The sequence below is a fragment of the Plecotus auritus genome (genome assembly GCF_963455305.1).
Source record: "Plecotus auritus genome assembly, chromosome: 1".
NCBI lineage: Eukaryota > Metazoa > Chordata > Mammalia > Chiroptera > Vespertilionidae > Plecotus > Plecotus auritus.
Window position 1 is genome coordinate 122,248,676 of NC_137770.1, and position 16,911 is coordinate 122,265,586.

At 39.0% G+C, this 16,911-nt stretch overlaps 1 protein-coding gene across 12 annotated transcripts in view; it reads left to right on the forward strand.

Annotated features, from left to right (window-relative positions):
- The window catches only part of MYO9A (myosin IXA), a 388,202-nt gene that overhangs the window by 98,791 nt on the left and 272,500 nt on the right, over nucleotides 1-16,911 (forward strand). For 11 of the 12 annotated variants that reach the window (XM_080656867.1, XM_080656874.1, XM_080656871.1 and 8 more), the window contains exons 5-6: nucleotides 8,137-8,236; nucleotides 11,139-11,195. In XM_080656867.1, coding sequence (XP_080512993.1) covers nucleotides 8,137-8,236; nucleotides 11,139-11,195 — 157 coding nt within the window. The remainder of the gene's footprint in view (nucleotides 1-8,136; nucleotides 8,237-11,138; nucleotides 11,196-16,911) is intronic. The other variant, XM_080656875.1, reaches the window with a different exon arrangement.

Sequence of the window (16,911 nt, forward strand, 5' to 3'; positions counted from 1 at the left end):
AGGTTACATCATACTCATCTTATTAAGATCAGGAATAAGACAAGGATGTCTACTTTCACCACTCTTTAAAAAAATAGTTGTTTTTATTGATTTCAAAGAGGAAAGGAGAAGGAGAGAGAGATAGAAACATCAGTGATGAGAGAGGAGTCATTAATCAGCTGCCTCCTGCATGCCTCACACGGGATTGAGGCCACAACCTGGGCATGTGCCCTAACCGGGAATAGAACCGTGACCTCCTGGTTCATAAGTCAACGCTCAACCACTGAGCCACGCTGGCCCGGCCACTTTCACCACTTTTATTCAACATAATGCTGGAAGTCCTAGTCATAGCAGTCAGATAATAAAAATAAAGAAAATGCATTTAAACTGGAAACAAAGAGGTAAAACGATCATTTTTTTTTGCAGATGATATGATACTATATACATAGAGAACCCATCAATAAACAATAGAAGTTATAAATGAATTTAGTGTAATGTTCTAGGATAAAATAATTAATATTCAGAATTTGGGTGTATGTATATATATCAGTAATGAACTCTCAGAGAAATTAAGAAAACAATTTTATTTATAATTGCATCAAAAAACACATATGAAAAAATTTAACCAAGGCAGTTAAAAACATGTACTCTAAAAATTATAAGATGTTGAAGAAAGAAATTGACAGTATTACAGATAATGGAAGCATATACCGTGAGAATTTTGAGAATCCCAAACACACAAAATCATGGGTTGATCCAGGTCAACCATCAACATTGACTACAAGGACATTGTTAAAATGTCCATACTACCCAAAGAATTTTATAGATTTTATTCAGTTTCTATAAAAAAAACCAAAACACCCAGCAATTTTTCATATAATTAGAGCAAATAATCCTAAAATTTATGTGGAACCACCAAAGTCCCCAGACAGCCACAGCAATTTGAGAAAGAAGAGCAAAGTTGGAGGGTCATGCTACCTGATATCAAACTATACTACACGATGATGTAATTAAAATGGTATGGTACTGGCATAAAAATGGACACGCAGATCAATGGGACAGAATAAAGAGACCAGAAATAAACCCACACTTACGTGGTTATTTAATATATGACAAAGGAGGCAAGAACATATGATGGTCCATTAGATAAATTTTATTGGGAAAACTGGACAGGTGCATACAAAAGAATGAAACTGAATCACCTTACAACATATACCAAACTTAAAATGAATTAGAGACTTAAATGTAAGACTTGAAATCATATAACTCCTAGAAGAAAACATAGGCAATTCACTTTTTGACATCTCTCCTGGTAATATTTATTTTGGGATGTATCTCCTTGGGCAAGGGAAACAATAGAAAATAAACTAATGGGGCCACATCAGACTAAAGAGTTTTTGCACATCAAAGGAAATCATGAACAAAATGAAAATAAAGCCTACTGAATGGGAGATTTACCAATGATACATCTGAATGTTCAAAATATATAAGGATCTGATGCAACTGAACACCAAAAAAACAACAACAACAATCCAGTGAAAAACAGGCAGAGGACCTGAATAGACATTTTTTTATCTTTTCTTTTTTTTTTTGAATAGATATTTTTTTAAAATAAGCATACAGATGGCCAATAAACATATGACATCATAAACAATCAACATCACTAATCATCAGAGCAATGCACATTATAATCACAATGATGTATTACCTCACACCCATCAAAATAGCTATTATCAACAAAGCGACAAAGAACAAGAGTTGGCAAAGATGTGGAGAAAAGGGTACCCTCAAGCATTGTTAGTAGGATTGCAAATTGGTGCAACCACAATGAAAGTGGTATGGAGGTTCCTCAAAAAATTAAAAATAGACTCAACATAATGACCCAACAATTCCACTTCTGGGTATTTATCTGATGAAATCCAAAACACTAGTTTGAAAAGATATATGCACTCTTATGTTCATTGCAGCATTATTTACAACTAGAGGACCAGTGCATGAAATAAGTGCATGGGCGGGGGGTGTCCCTCAGCACAGCCTGCACCCTCTACAATCTGGGACCCCTTGAGGGATGTCCGACTGCCCGTTTAGGCCCGATACCAGTAGGATCGGGCCTAAACGGGCAGTCGGACATCCCTCTCACAATCCAGGACTGTTGGCTCCCAACTGCTCGCCTGCCTGCCTTCCTGATTGCCCCTAACTGCTTCTGCCTGCCAGCCTGATCACCCCCTAACCCAGTGGTTCTCAACCTTTCTAATGCCGTGACCCATCGGAAAACACGGATATTTACATTACGATTCATAACAGTAGCAAAATTACAGTTATGAAGTAGTAACGAAAATAATTTTATGGTTGGGGGTCACCACAACATGAGGACCTGTATTAAAGAGTCGCAGAATTAGAAAGGTTGAGAACCATTGCCCTAACCACTCCCCCGCCAGCCTGATTGATGCCTAACTGCTCCCCTGCCAGCCTGTTTGCCCCTAACTGCCCTCCCCTGCAGGCCCAGTCACCCCCAACTTCCCTTCTCTGCCAGCCTGGTCACCCCTAACTGCCCTCCCCTGCAGGCTTGATCGCCCACAACTGCCCTCCCTTGCTGGCCTGGTCCCTCCCAACTGCCCTTCCCTGCTGGCCATCTTGTGGCGGCCATCTTGTGTCCACATGGGGGCAGCCATCTTGTGTGTTGGAGTGATGGTCAATTTTCATATTACTCTTTTATTAGATAGGATAGAGGCCTGGTGCACGGATGGGGGCCAGCTGGTTTGCCCTGAAGGGTGTCCTGGATCAGGGTGGGGGTTCCCTTGGGGCATGGGGCGGCCTGGGCAAGGGGCCTGTGGTGGTTTGCAGGCCGGCCACGCCCCGCGGTGACCCAAGCGGAGGCCCTGGTATCTGGGATTTATTTATCTTCTATAATTGAAACTTTGTAGCCTGGAGCAGAGCCAAGCCTCCTGCTTGTTCCATGGCCACAGCCATTTTTGTTGGGATTTATTTATCTTCTATAATTGAAACTTTGAGCCTTGAGTGGAGGCCTGGGCCCCACAGAGTGTGTGGAAAGCTTGGCTTCCTCCATTGCCGGGGAAACCCAAGCCTCCTGCTCTCTCTGTGGCTGCAGCCATCTTGGTTGGGGTTAATTTGCATACTCGCTCCCCATTGGCTGGTGGACGTGACTTGTGGTGTAGTGGAGTGATGGTTAATTTGCATACTACTCTTTTATTAGGTAGGATAACTAAGACATGGAAGCAACCTAAGTGTCCATCAATACACGATTAGATAAGTAAGAGGTGGTACATATATACAATAGAATATTAGTCATAAAAAGAATGAAATCTTACCTTTTGTATTTGACCACATGGATGGACCTAGAACACCTGTGGGCAAACTACGGCCCGCGGGCCGGATCTGGCCCGTTCGGCTGTTCTATCCGGCCCGCGGAGCCGAAAGAGCGGAGGGTTCTCTTGCTCTCCCCTCAGCTCCTTTACTTTGAATTTATATTAGTTCACACAAACACTCCATCCATGCTTTTGTTCCGGCCCTCCGGTCCAGTTTAAGAACCCATTGTGGCCCTCGAGTCAAAAAGTTTGCCCACCTCTGAAAGGTACTATGCTTAGTGAAATAAGTCAGTGAGAAAGACAAACACCATGTGATTTCACTTATATGTGGAATCTAAAGAACAAAATGAACAAACAAAACAGAAAGAGACTCATAGATACAGAGAAAAAACTCATGGTTGCCAGATGGAAGTGGGATTGGTGGCTGGGTGAAACAAGTGAAGGAATTAAGAAGTAAAAATTGATAGTTACAATATAATCACGGCTATGTCAAGTATGGCATAGGGAATATGGTTAATAATATTGTAATAGCTATGTATGGTGTTCGGTGGGTACCAGACTTATTAGGGGGATCACTTTATAAATTATATAAATGTCTTATCACTGTGCTGTATACCTGAAACTAATATAAAGCAATATTGAATATCAACTGGAGTTGAAATATTACAAAAAAGAAAATTTTGTCTATCTCTTTCAACAGTCTTGATTTGTCTAGGTTTGATCTTGTTGATTCCCCTTCCACCTCTGGAATTTTTTGAGTTTCTTTGATAAAGAGAATATTATACACCACATTTGGGGAGTTCTTTGTCATTATTTTAAAAAATATTCTTTTGCACTTTTTTCTCTTTTTTATTTTGAACTCGCATTGTCCATATCTTTTTTTTTAATTTAATAAATCTTTATTGTTCAGATTATTACAATTGTTTCTCCTTTTTCCTCCCATAGCTCCCCTCCACCCGGTTCCCACTCCACCCTCTTCCCTTACCTCCCTCCCACTGTCCTCATCCATAGGTGTACGATTTTTGTCCAGTCTCTTCCTGCACCCCCCATAACCTTTTCCCCCTGAGAATTATCAAATTACTCCCATTCTATGCCCCTGATTCTATTATATTCACCAGTTTATTCTGTTCATCAGATTTTTTTATTCACTTGATTTTTAGATTCACTTGTTGATAGATATGTATTTGTTGTTCATAATTTTTCTCTTTACTTTTGTCTTCTTCTTCCTCTTCTTAAAGAATACCTTTCAGCATTTCATATAATACTGGTTTGGTGTTGATGAACTCCTTTAGCTTTTTCTTATCTGTGAAGCTCTTTATCTGACCTTCCTTTCTGAATGATAGCTTTGCTGGGTAGAGTAATCTTGGTTGTAGGTTCTTGCTATTCATCACTTTGAATATTTCTTGCCACTCCCGTCTGGCCTGCATAGTTTCTGTTGAGAAATCAGCTGACAATCGTATGGGAGCTCCCTTGTAGGTAACTAACTGTTTTTCTCTTGCTGCTTTTAATATTCTCTCCTTGTCTTTTGCTCTTGGCATTTTAATTATGATGTGTCTTGGTGTGGTCCTCTTTGGATTCCTTTTGTTTGGGGTTCTCTGCGCTTCCTGGACTTGTAAGTCTATTTCTTTCGCCAGGTGGGGGAAGTTTTCGGTCATTATTTCTTCAAATAGGTTTTAGGTATCTTGCTCTCTCTCTTCTGGCACCCCCATAATTCTGATGTTGGTACGCTTGAAGTTGTCCCAGAGGCTCCTTACACTATCTTCATATTTTTGGATTCTTTTTTCTTTTTCCTTTTCTGGTTGGGTGTTTTTTGCTTCTTTGTATTTCAAATCTTTGACTTGACTCTTGCGGTCCTCTAGTCTGCTGTTGGGTCTCTGTATAATATTTTTTATTTCAGTCAGTGTATGTTTAATTTCTAGTTGGTCCTTTTTCATATCTTCGAGGGTCTCGCTAAATTTATCGGCCTTTTCTAGGATATTCTTGAAAAGCCTTATAACCATAGTTTTGAATTCTATATCCAGTCGTTTGTTTTCCTCCATTTCTTTAGTTTTTGTTCTGTTTCTTTGTCTCCGCATTTTTGCTGCTTCCCTGAGTTGGTAGGGTGGCTTTGTGTGCTAGGTGTCCTATATGGGCCAGTGGGTCAGCCTCCCAGTTACCTGAGGTGGACACTCCTGGTGCACCCCTTTGTGGACTGTGTGTATAGCCTTGTTGTAGTTAAGTCTTGATTGTTGTTGGTGTCACTGGGAGGAATTGACCTCCAGGCCAATTGTCTGTGAGGACCCGCTGTGTCTATAATGGAAGAACTGCTGCGCTGGAGACACGCTTAGGGGGCCAGACTTGCTTCAGTGGGTCTTTGGTGTTCACTGAGTCTGCCTCTTGAATGTGGCCCTTATGGATGTGAGGAGTTGAAATCTGGTGTCGTCTCAGTCTGACCACTAGGTACACTAGCTTCTGGATCTCCAGTGGGGTGCTGGTCAGCTACTGTCTGAAGCCACCCAGCAGGAGATACAGCGAGAACTACAGTTTTCTCCTCTTTGCTTGTGGTTTGGAGGTTTTGGAGCTGTCTGACCATAGTTGCAGTTTGTTTGGTTAAGCTGTGATAGGGCAGGTCATTTATATCCAAAAGCCGCTGTGCAGCACTTGGGTGGGTTTATATATTGTGCAGGGCGGGGTCTCAGGGAGTCACTAGGCTAGGGCGTAGCAAACAGTGATGGCTTCCAGTCAGCCGTCTCTGCGATTCTGTGTTTCCAAGTCCCCGCGTCCTGCGCCCCAGCACAGTAAACAATGATTGCTGCGTGCACCTCTGCAAGAAAGTCACCCTCACTTTCCGACCTGATGGTAGACCGTCCAGCTTCTCCCCGTAGGAGTTTGGGTCCCCAGCGTCTCCCCATAAACTGGAGTTCAGAGTAATCTGGAGCTTGTCTCCCTTCGGGTTGAAAGAAGCAGCTCACCCAGACATCCACCGCCAGTCCAATTCGTGCATCTCCGTACCTCAGCTTTTCAGTGCTTGTGCAGGTCTCAATGCTCTTTTCTCTTTCCTTCTAGTCGTAGAACTTCCACTCAGCCAGCTTTCCCGTGGTTCTGGGTGATAGACGTTTAGTCTTTTAGTTGTAGTTTTAAAATTGTTGTGCGAGGCAGCAGTTTAGGTGTTTACCTATGCCGCCATCTTGGTTTCTCCGCATTGTCCATATTTTGGTACTCTACATTATGCTAGTGTTGTTGTCTGCGTAATGGTGTCTCACAGAGCTCTGAGATTCTGTGCAGTTTTTTTCATTTCTCTTTTTGTTTTGTAGACTATTCTCAGTTGACGTGTTTTCAAGTTCACTGATTCATTCTTGTCTGTTCAGATCTAATATTGACCTCTAGTTTTTTAATTTAAAATTTTACATTTAAACTATGTTTTTCAACTTTAAAATTTCTTTTGACATTTATGGTAAGTTCTGTGTATTTATTGATAGTTTATTTGGTGAGATATTATTCTCATATTTTTCTTTAGTTCTTTTAAACATAGTTCCTTTAGTTTTTGGACATATTTAAAACTGTTGTCTAATAAGTAATGCTTTAGCTTCCTCAGGGACAGTTACTATTGATATATATGTATATTTTTTTTGTATGTGCTATACCTTTTGGTTTCCTTGCATGCTCATAAATTTTTTTTTTTTTTAAATTTGGACATTTGAAATAATTATGTGGCAGCTCTGCAGATGAAATTCTCCCCATTCCAGGATTTGTGGTGGTTGTTTTTGTTCCTGCTGTTTGTTTCTTGACTTTTTTGAGCTAACTTCGTGAGGTCTGTATTTTTTTTCAAGTATGGGCATTGAAGTATATCTGCTTGGTTAGCTAATGATTAAAAAGAGATTTCCTTCAGTGCTTGGAAATAATGTTTGACATGCCTTTCACAATCAGGTAGGCATTTTACTAGTATAATTCTGCCTTCACCTTTACTTTCTGCTTGTGCAGACCATTAAGATTAGCCAGAAGTGAGAGCTTAGTAGTACTTCTGGTATTTGCAGAGCTGGCATGTAGTCCTGAGCATGTGCACAGCTTTATGTATGTGCATGGTCATCTAGATTCTCAGCAGTATATTGGAGCTTTTCAAAGACTGGGTGGAGATTCACAGAGTTTTCCTTTAAGTTTTTGGTTAGCCTAGTTTTTGCCCCAACATTTATCCACTGCTTCAGACAATAACATATTAAAAATTTACCTATAATTCTTTTCTACAGATGCCCCTGGGGAAAAGATTTTCACACTTGGTTTACTTTGGGTCAGATCAAATAAGGACAATTTTGAACACTGGTTTCTTCCAGACTGTTCAGATAATGATATTTCTGATGGAATGAGGCTCTCCTTTGGAGCCTGCCAGGCTTCGGTGTTGACCAGGATTGTAAACTGTTGGCTTTGAAGGCTACCATAGATCTGGCAAGCAGCAGGTAGAATAGGACAAGTTAAAAGGCCACAAGCTTACTGGTTTTACCGAGTTTCAGCCGTTTCTCTTATGTAAACACTCCCTGGATTGCTGTACACCTGTTAACTTCCAGAGTTCTAAAAAGTTGATTTTTGACAAATTTGCTAAGTGTTCTAATTGATTTAAGAACAAGAGAATTTTAGATGTTATAACTTTGCCATATTCTTGCCTTCACGCCTCTGCTTTGAATTCAACAGCCAAAACATTATTTTATAGTACTTAAATATTGAGTTTATCACCTTTGTATTAAAAAATGAAGCAAAGCTGAAACATTTTAGTAATTAATGTTTGCTTTCTTTCCCAGTTAAATGATAACCATAGGTGAATCATGTTCATTATAAAGCCATGCTTCTTTGTTTCCAACAGGAACTATCATGTATTCTATTACCTCCTGGCAGGAGCAAGTGAAGAAGAGAGATTAGCATTCCATCTTAAACAACCAGAAGAATATCATTATCTTAATCAGGTAAGCATTAATGAAAAGTATTTTCAAATATAGGGCATTATTAAATTTTAGCTCTTAGTAACAGGTTTTTTATTTTTTTTTTAAGTACTTTATTTTCCAAATCTGGTAATGTATATTAACTAGTATTTTCAAACATACAGTCTAAAAATTTGTGTGATGTAGTTCTCAAATTTAAAAATTATTACTCTCATGAGTTTTAAAAGATTAGTTATATGTGTGCCTTTTGCTTTTTTTGAGACTTTAAGAAAATAATAAACTATTTATAGGTATCTCCATGTTAGAAAAACGGGTTACTGTCTCAAAAGTAATTTTTGTTTTACAGACCACCCATGTTAAGTGATACTAATGCTTCCCTGCCCAGGTTGCTTAGTTGTTTAGAGCATCATCCCCATATACCAAGGTTCAGTTCCAGTTCAATCTTTGGTCAGGGTGCAAACTAGAAGCAACCAATGAATTAAAAAATAAGTGGAACAACAAATCGAGGTTTCTCTCTTTTCTTCCTCCTCTCTCAAGTCATTAAAACAAAATACACACACACACACACACACACACACACACACACACACACACACACATATATTGTTAAATTATACCAATGCTTAATGCTTGACCTTTGCAAGGGATTACTTGAGATTTCATTTGCATGTTTTGAAGTCTAATACATACCACTCTCTGCATGATACTATGATACTGACTTAAGGTATTATTATTTTTATAATTTAGTGAATGATCCTGTTGAACACTCAATATGAAATGCATCAAAGGAAGTGACTTAGAAAATTCCTATCTTCCTTGAAACTCACATTATACTCCCAAACTTCCATAATAAATACTAATTATCACAACTTTTCATTACATTGATTTCACTAAGTTTATTACTTCGCATATTAGCAAAAATTCTAGGACCAACATTAATGGAATTGGTATGATAGTACATCAATGGCCTCTTCTTATTATTTTAATTTTTTGAGGCAAAAATATCTATGGAAAGACATTCCTTTATGGTAATTAAAAATCCTTATGAAGTTTTTGTAAGCAAATTGACGCTTTGATAATGGCTCAAAGATTGTAGTATGTATTTAGGGTTATGAAAGAAACATCTTAGACTTTTCTGAAGAAAAAGCCTGCTGTATAACTGGTATTTCTTAATTTTGAAGCGACATTGAAATAACTTTGAGTTGATATATTGAGAACTGTGAAATTATTAAAAATATCACTTCCTGATATAATACTTGTCATATATAGAATTAAGTAGCATTTTTTACAAAAAAACATTGATGGGGCTTCTGATTTCACTCCCTTCCCTGTTTAAACTATTTACATTATATTTGGGTAATTAAATGTTTTCCTTTTTAAAAAGTAGTAATTGCCCATAAATGAGTGATAGTTGTTAATATTAGAGAAATTCACAGTTACTATTCTTCCAGATTTTTTGTATTTGGTGGCCATGCCATATGTATTCTTGTCATTAGGTCAGTATTCATAAAATATGAGACTCAGCAGTTAATAAAAATCTCAGAGTCACTGGACAATAGTAGGTATCTTACTTAACAATAGACAAACATGTAAATTGACTGTACGTCCGCTACGCCCACCAGCCAATCAGGAGGGAATATGCAAATTAGAAGGACAAAGATGGTGGCCACCCAGCTGCTCCAGGTATGGAGTGGCTGGGTGGGGCAGGATGCCTGCTATGAGAGGGAGCGCAGTGGGCAAAGGGATCTGCAGGAGCAGCACTTGACAAAGACTGCAGACTCCGGCTGGAGTCTGCAGCGAAGCAGTGAAGATGAAGATGGCAGACTCCGGCCTGAGTCTGCAGCAAAGGCGGCAGACTCTGGCCGGAGCAAAGGCCTAGGTCCCGGGTGCCGGAGGAAAACCGGTGCTAGAAGCCAAGGGAAGAAAGGCCTATTGCACAAATCTCTTCGTGCAACGGGCCTCTGGTCTATACTAATAAAAGGGTAATATGCTAATTAGACTTGATAAACCGGACGTCTTCTGGATGTCCTTCCGGACAAAGCCTCAGCGGCTGCGAGGGCTGAGGAGGGCCGGCAGCTGCAGCGGCTGGCAGTGGCAGTAGCAGCAGGGTGATGGGGGTGGCACCTTCCCCTGATTGGCCCGGTCACCTCCAGCAGAGGGAGGCCATTGGCAGCAACTGCGGCGGCATGATGGGGGTGGTGCCTTCCCCTGATTGGCCCAGTGGGGAGTGGGCCTAAGCAATCAGTAGGACATCCCCTGAGGGCTCCTGGACTGTGAGAGGGTGCAGGCCGGGCTGAGGGACCCCCTACCCCCCAAGTGCACGAATTTTTGTGCACCAGGTTTCTAGTGGTTATAATAATACTAATAGCCCTGTGCACGAATCCGTGTGCCAGTAGCTGTCTGCGGGGCCTGGCTGCTCCGTGCCCGTGGCACAGAGGCTCTTCACGGCCCAGAGGCCCATCTGTGGCCGGGAGCGGAATGCTTGCCTTGTTGCCAGGTCAATGATGCAAGCGTTCCGCGCCCCGGCCTGGCCAGAGACCCATCCACGCCAGGCGCAGAACGCTTGCCTCGTTGCCGCGGCAACGAAGCAAACGTTCTTCCAGGCCGCTCACACTGCCCGCTCTCAGCGGCTGCCCCCCTGGGACTAGGAGACTCTGGCGGGGCTGAGAGGACTGGGTGCCACCATCTTGTGGCTATGCGTGCCGTCATCTTTGTGACTGAGTGATGGTTAATTTGCATATTACCCTTTTATTAGATAGGATATGATCTCTCAGAATTGGAATGTTTACCTGGTTGTTTCTTGTTTTATGCTGCTATACAAAATAACTCTTTTTGGATAGCATCAGTGACATCTAAACAGTATAAGAAATTATTAGAAAAGTGTAATAACCATTATTTCTACCTAACTAATCTGCCTTACTTTCAGATAGCAAAGAAACCCCCCAGACAGAGCTGGGATGATTATTGCTGTGACTCTGAGCCGGTCAGTACAAGTACCTGGATACTCTGTGTTCCTATTAAGGGATCCTTATCTTGCTCATGTGCATCTATTTCATGACTTAGAAAGAAAATCAGCTGACATACAAACAATCTAGGAAAGAAGACTTAATGTTAAATTTCTTTCAATTGATATTATATGGTTTGTTGATTAAAAATCAGTTAATTTACTTTTTTTTTGATATTTTTCTGCTTACAATTAGTTATATTTAGTATTTAATTTGACAAATAATAAATTGATTGCATTCCTGATTTCAGCATTGATGTAGATCCTTATGAACTACAGGGGATTTTTCCTTCACATTTTTTTTTTTCCAAAAATTTTTGGTGGTTTAATTACTCACATGAATAGTATTTATTATTTATTTTAAAAAGTTACATCCTTCCTGTTTTATGTGTCAGTTAGCAGTCTGCATCTGAATGCATGTGTAATTTTTCTGATTTTTTAATAGCAAGGGAGGCTATATTTATATTTTATGCTTTATATTATTTTATGTTTTAAATTGAGTGATTTAAGGGCATATAGCATATAAAATGATAAGGTAAATTTAACTTTATTTGTTATATTTTATAAGGACAAGTTTATAATCATATGAAAGACACAAAATAATCTTTTTCCTTTTCTTTAGTTTGCAATTAGGTCAATGTAAAAGGCTGAAAACACACACTCATCTATATCTGTTACTTAACTAATGAACTAATTTATTAACCAGTCCTTCTGGAAACATAAAATATCTTAGTCCTTGCTTTAAGTAACCAGCATTTTAATTCTTACTGCATGTGATAAGAAACTCCACCAATTACAAAACTAGCTTATTTCAGAGTTGTAAAAGATCAGTAATTATGGACATTAATTTTTCCCTTCAAAGTTTAATTGCATTAGCATTTTCTAATATGTCAAATAATTTAACACTTTAGAAAGTAAATTTTAGACATTTAAATGTATATATTCTCATAAATTTTAGTAGAAAAATTTTATGCTGTTTGGCCACTGTAGAGAGGCTTCTATTTTTCACTTATTATACCATTAGGAAGTAGGTAAGAGACCTAGAAACTCATGGCCAATATAAGACTTAATTTCCTATGCAGTGTTTATAGTAAAATTGTGAACAGATCTGCTATTCTTTAGGTAGTCTAAGTCAGTGGTTGGCAAACTCATTAGTCAACAGAGCGGCAAACTGCAGCTTGCGAGTCGCATGTGGCTCGTGAGCCGCAGTTTGCCGAACACTAGTCTAAGTAATGCTTAAGAATTTGCGCTCCAAAGTAAACAGACCTACTAGTAATTTGAATACTGGCTCAACCACTTACTAGTTTTGAGAACCTAAGCAGGTCACTTAATCCTTTGTTTCTATAATTTATTTAAGGTGTTAATAATGGTCTTTATCTTTTGTGAGTATTAAATTAGTGCATCTAAACAGCTTGACAGAGTGCTAAATCCTTAGTAAGTGCACAGTGTTTCCACCACTGCTGCAACCATTGGAATCATCATTATCCATTTTTTCCTTTTGGAAGGATTTTTATAGCCATATTGTCCTACTCCCTTAACATTACATCCTTTCTTTCTTTCTTTTTTTTTTTTTTACTTTTATTTTTTTAAATTGTTTAAATTATTACATATATTAGTACATATATCTCCCTTTTTTTCCCCATTGACCTTCCCCCAGGCTCCCCTACCCCTGTCGCATGTCCTCATCCCACCCCCCAGTGTCTTGTGTTCATTGTTGTGCTTATATGCATGCATACAAGTCCTTTGGTTGATCTATTTTGCTCCCTGCCCAACACTCCCTAGCCTACCCGCTATAATTACAGTCTGTTTGGTGCTTTACTGTCTCTGTATCTATCTTTTTATTCATCAGGTTATAATGTTCTTTATTTTCCATAAATGAGTGAGATCATGTGGTATTTTTCTTTCATTGCCTGGCTTATTTTACTTAACATAATGCTCTCCAGGTCCATACATGCTGCTGCAAACGGTAAGAATTCCTTCTTTTTTATAGCAGCATAGTATTCCATTGTGTAGATGTACCATAGTTTCCTAATCCACTCATCTGCTGACGGGCATTTAGGCTGTTTCCAAATCTTAGCTATGGTGAATTGTGCTGCTATGAACATAGGGGTGCATATATCCTTCCTGCTTGGTGTTTCTAGTTTCTTGGGATATATTCCTAGAAGTGGGATTACTGGGTCAAATGGAAGTTCCATTTTTTTTTTCAAATTTTTATTAAGGTATTATATGTGTACATATCTTACCATTGGCCCCCCCCCCCCACCCCACTCCCATACATGCCTCACCCCCCAATGTTTTGCATCCGTTGGTTACTCTTATATACATGCATATAAGTCCTTCAGTTGATCTCTTATTACCCCCACCTCTCCCTAAACTTACTGCTGTAATTTGACAGTCTGTTTGATGCTTTACTGCCTCTGTATCTATCTTTTTGTTCATCAGTTTATAATGTTTTTCATTATCCCCAAATGAGTGAGATCATGTGGTATTTTTCTTTCATTGACTGGCTTATTTCACTTAGCATAATGTTCTCTAATTCCATCCAGGTGCCTACAAATGGTAGTAATTCCTTCTTTTTTATGGCAGCATAGTATTCCATTGTGTAGATGTACCATAGTTTTCTGATCCATTCATCTGCTGACGGGCACTTAGGCTGTTTCCAAATCTTAGCTATGGTAAATTGTGCTGCTATGAACATAGGGGTGCATATATCCTTTCTGATTGGTGTTTCTAGTTTCTTAGGATATATTCCCAGAAGTGGGGTTACTGGGTCAAATGGGAGTTCCATTTTCAGTTTTTTGAGGAAACTCCATACTGTTCTCCACAGTGGCTGCACCAGTCTGCATTCCCACCAGCAGTGCACGAGGGTTCCTTTTTCTCCGCATCCTCGCCAACACTTGTCGTTTGTTGATTTGTTGATGATAGCCATTCTGACAGGTGTGAGATGGTATCGCATTGTCGTTTTGATTTGCATCTCTCGGATAATTAGTGACTTTGAGCATGTTTTCATGTGTCTCTTGGCCCTCCTTCTGTCTTCTTTCGAAAAGATTCTATTTAGGTCTGTTGCCCATTTTTTTATTGGATCATTTATCTTCCTTTTATTAAGTTGTATAAGCTGCCTGTAGATGTTGGAGATTAAACCTTTATCAGTGATAACATTTGCAAATATGTTCTCCCATACAGTGGGGTTTCTTGTTGTTTTGTTGATGGTTTCTTTTGCTGTGAAAAAGCTTTTTATTTTGATGTAGTCCCATTTGTTTATTTTCTCTTTGGCTTCCATTGTCCTAGGCACATTATCAGTGAAAAAGTTCTTTTGGCATATGTCTGAGATTTTGCTGCCTGTGGATTCCTCCAGTATTTTTATGGTTTCCCGTCTTATATTTAAGTCCTGTATCCATTTTGAGTTTATTTTTGTGTATGGTGTAAGTTGGTGGTCTAGTTTCATTTTTTTGCATGTATCTGTCCAATTTTCCCAACACCATTTATTAAAGAGACTGTCTTGACTCCATTGTATGCTCATGCCTCCTTTGTCAAATATTAAATGCGCATAGTGGTTTGGGTCGATATCTGGATTCTCTATTCTGTTCCATTGATCTATATGTCTGTTCTTGTGCCAGTACCAGGCTGTTTTGAGGACAGTGGCTTTGTAATACAGCTTGAAATCTGGAATTGAGATCCCTCCTACTTTATTCTTCTTTCTCAGGATTGCTGTGGCTATTCGGGGTCTTTTTTTATTCCAGGTGAATTTTTGGAGAGTTCTTTCTAGGTCTGTGAAATACGCCGTTGGTATTTTAATGGGGAGTGCATTGAATCTATAGATTGCTTTGGATAGTATGGACATTTTAATGATGTTGATTCTACCAATCCATGAACATGGTATGTTCTTCCATCTGTTTACATCTTCCTCTATCTCTTTTTTCAGTGTCCTGTAGTTTTTCGCATATAGGTCTTTTACCTCTTACTTAAGTTTATTCCTAGGTATCTTAATTTTTTTGGTGCAATGGAAAATGGGATTTCTTTTTTAGTCTCTCTTTCTGTAAGTTCACTGTTGGTGTATAGAAATGCCATAGATTTCTTGGTGTTAATTTTGTATCCTGCTACATTGGCGAATTCATTTATTAATTCTGTTAGTTTTTTGATGGAGTCTTTCGGGTTTTTTATGTACAATATCATGTCATCTGCAAATAAGGACAGCTTTACTTCTTCTTTTCCAATTTGGATGCCTTTTATTTCTTCTTCTTGTCTAATTGCAGTGGCTAATACTTCCAGTACTATGTCAAACAGGAGTGGTGAGAGTGGGCATCCCTGTCTTGTTCCTGTTCTTAGGGGAAATGGTTTTAGTTTTTGCCCATTGAGTATGATGTTAGCTGTGGGTTTATCATATATAGCTTTTATTATGTTGAGGTATGATCCTTCTATTCCCACCTTGTTGAGAGTTTTTATCAAGAAAGGGTGTTGGATTTTGTCAAATGCTTTTCCTGCATCAATTGATATGACTATGTGATTTTTATCTCTCAATTTGTTTATGTGATGTATCACATTTATTGATTTGCGGATATTGAACCATCCTTGCATTCCTGGGATAAACCCTACTTGGTCATGGTGTATGATCTTTCTGATGTACTGCTGGATCCTATTTGCTAGAATTTTGTTGAGGATTTTGGCATCTACATTCATGAGGGATATTGGCCTGTAATTCTCCTTCATTGTGTTGTCTTTATCTGGTTTTGGTATTAGGGTGATGCTGGCTTCATAGAAGGAGCTTGGAAGTGTTCCTTCCTCTTGAATTTTTTGGAATAGTCTGAGAAGGATAGGTTTTAGTTCTTCCTTGAATGCTTGGTAGAACTCTCCTGTGAAGCCGTCTGGCCCCGGGCTATTGTTTGCTGGAAGCTCTTTGATGACTGCTTCAATTTCTTCCATAGTTACTGGCATGTTGAGCTGTTTAGATGCTTCCTGATTGAGTTTTGGAAGGTTATATATTTCTAGGAATATGTCCATTTCCTCCAGGTTGTCCAGTTTGTTGGAATAGAGTTGTTCATAGTATTTTTCAACAATCCTTTGTATTTCGATGGGGTCTGTTATTATTTCACCTCTTTCATTTCTGATCTTGTTTATTTGGGTCCTCTCTCTTTGCTTCTTGGTGAGCCTGGCTAGAGGTTCATCAATCTTGTTTATCCTTTCAAAGAACCAGCTCTTGGTTTTGTTGATCTTTTGTATTGTTTCTTTGGTCTCTATGTCGTTTATCTGTGCTCTGATCTTTATTATTTCCTTCCTTCTGCTTACACTGGGCTTTTCTTGTTGCTCTTTTTCTAACTCTTTGAGTTGTTGGGTTAGGTAATTTATTACCATTGTTTCTTGTTTTTTGCAGTAGGCTTGTAGAGCTATGAACTTCCCTCTCAAGACTGCTTTCGCTGTGTCCCATAGATTTTGGATTGTAGTGTTTTCATTGTTATTTGTTGTCATGATGTTTTTTATTTCTTCTTTGATCTCTCTGGTAACACAGTCATGGTTTAATAGCATGCTGTTTAGCCTCCATGTGTTTGATTTCTTTGGGTTGTTTTTATTGTAGTTGATTTCCAGTTTTATGCCACTGTGGTCTGAGAAGATGCTTGATATGATTTCTATCTTCTTGAATTTGAAGAGACTTTGCCTATGTCCCAACATATGGTCTATCTTTGAAAATGACCCATGTGCA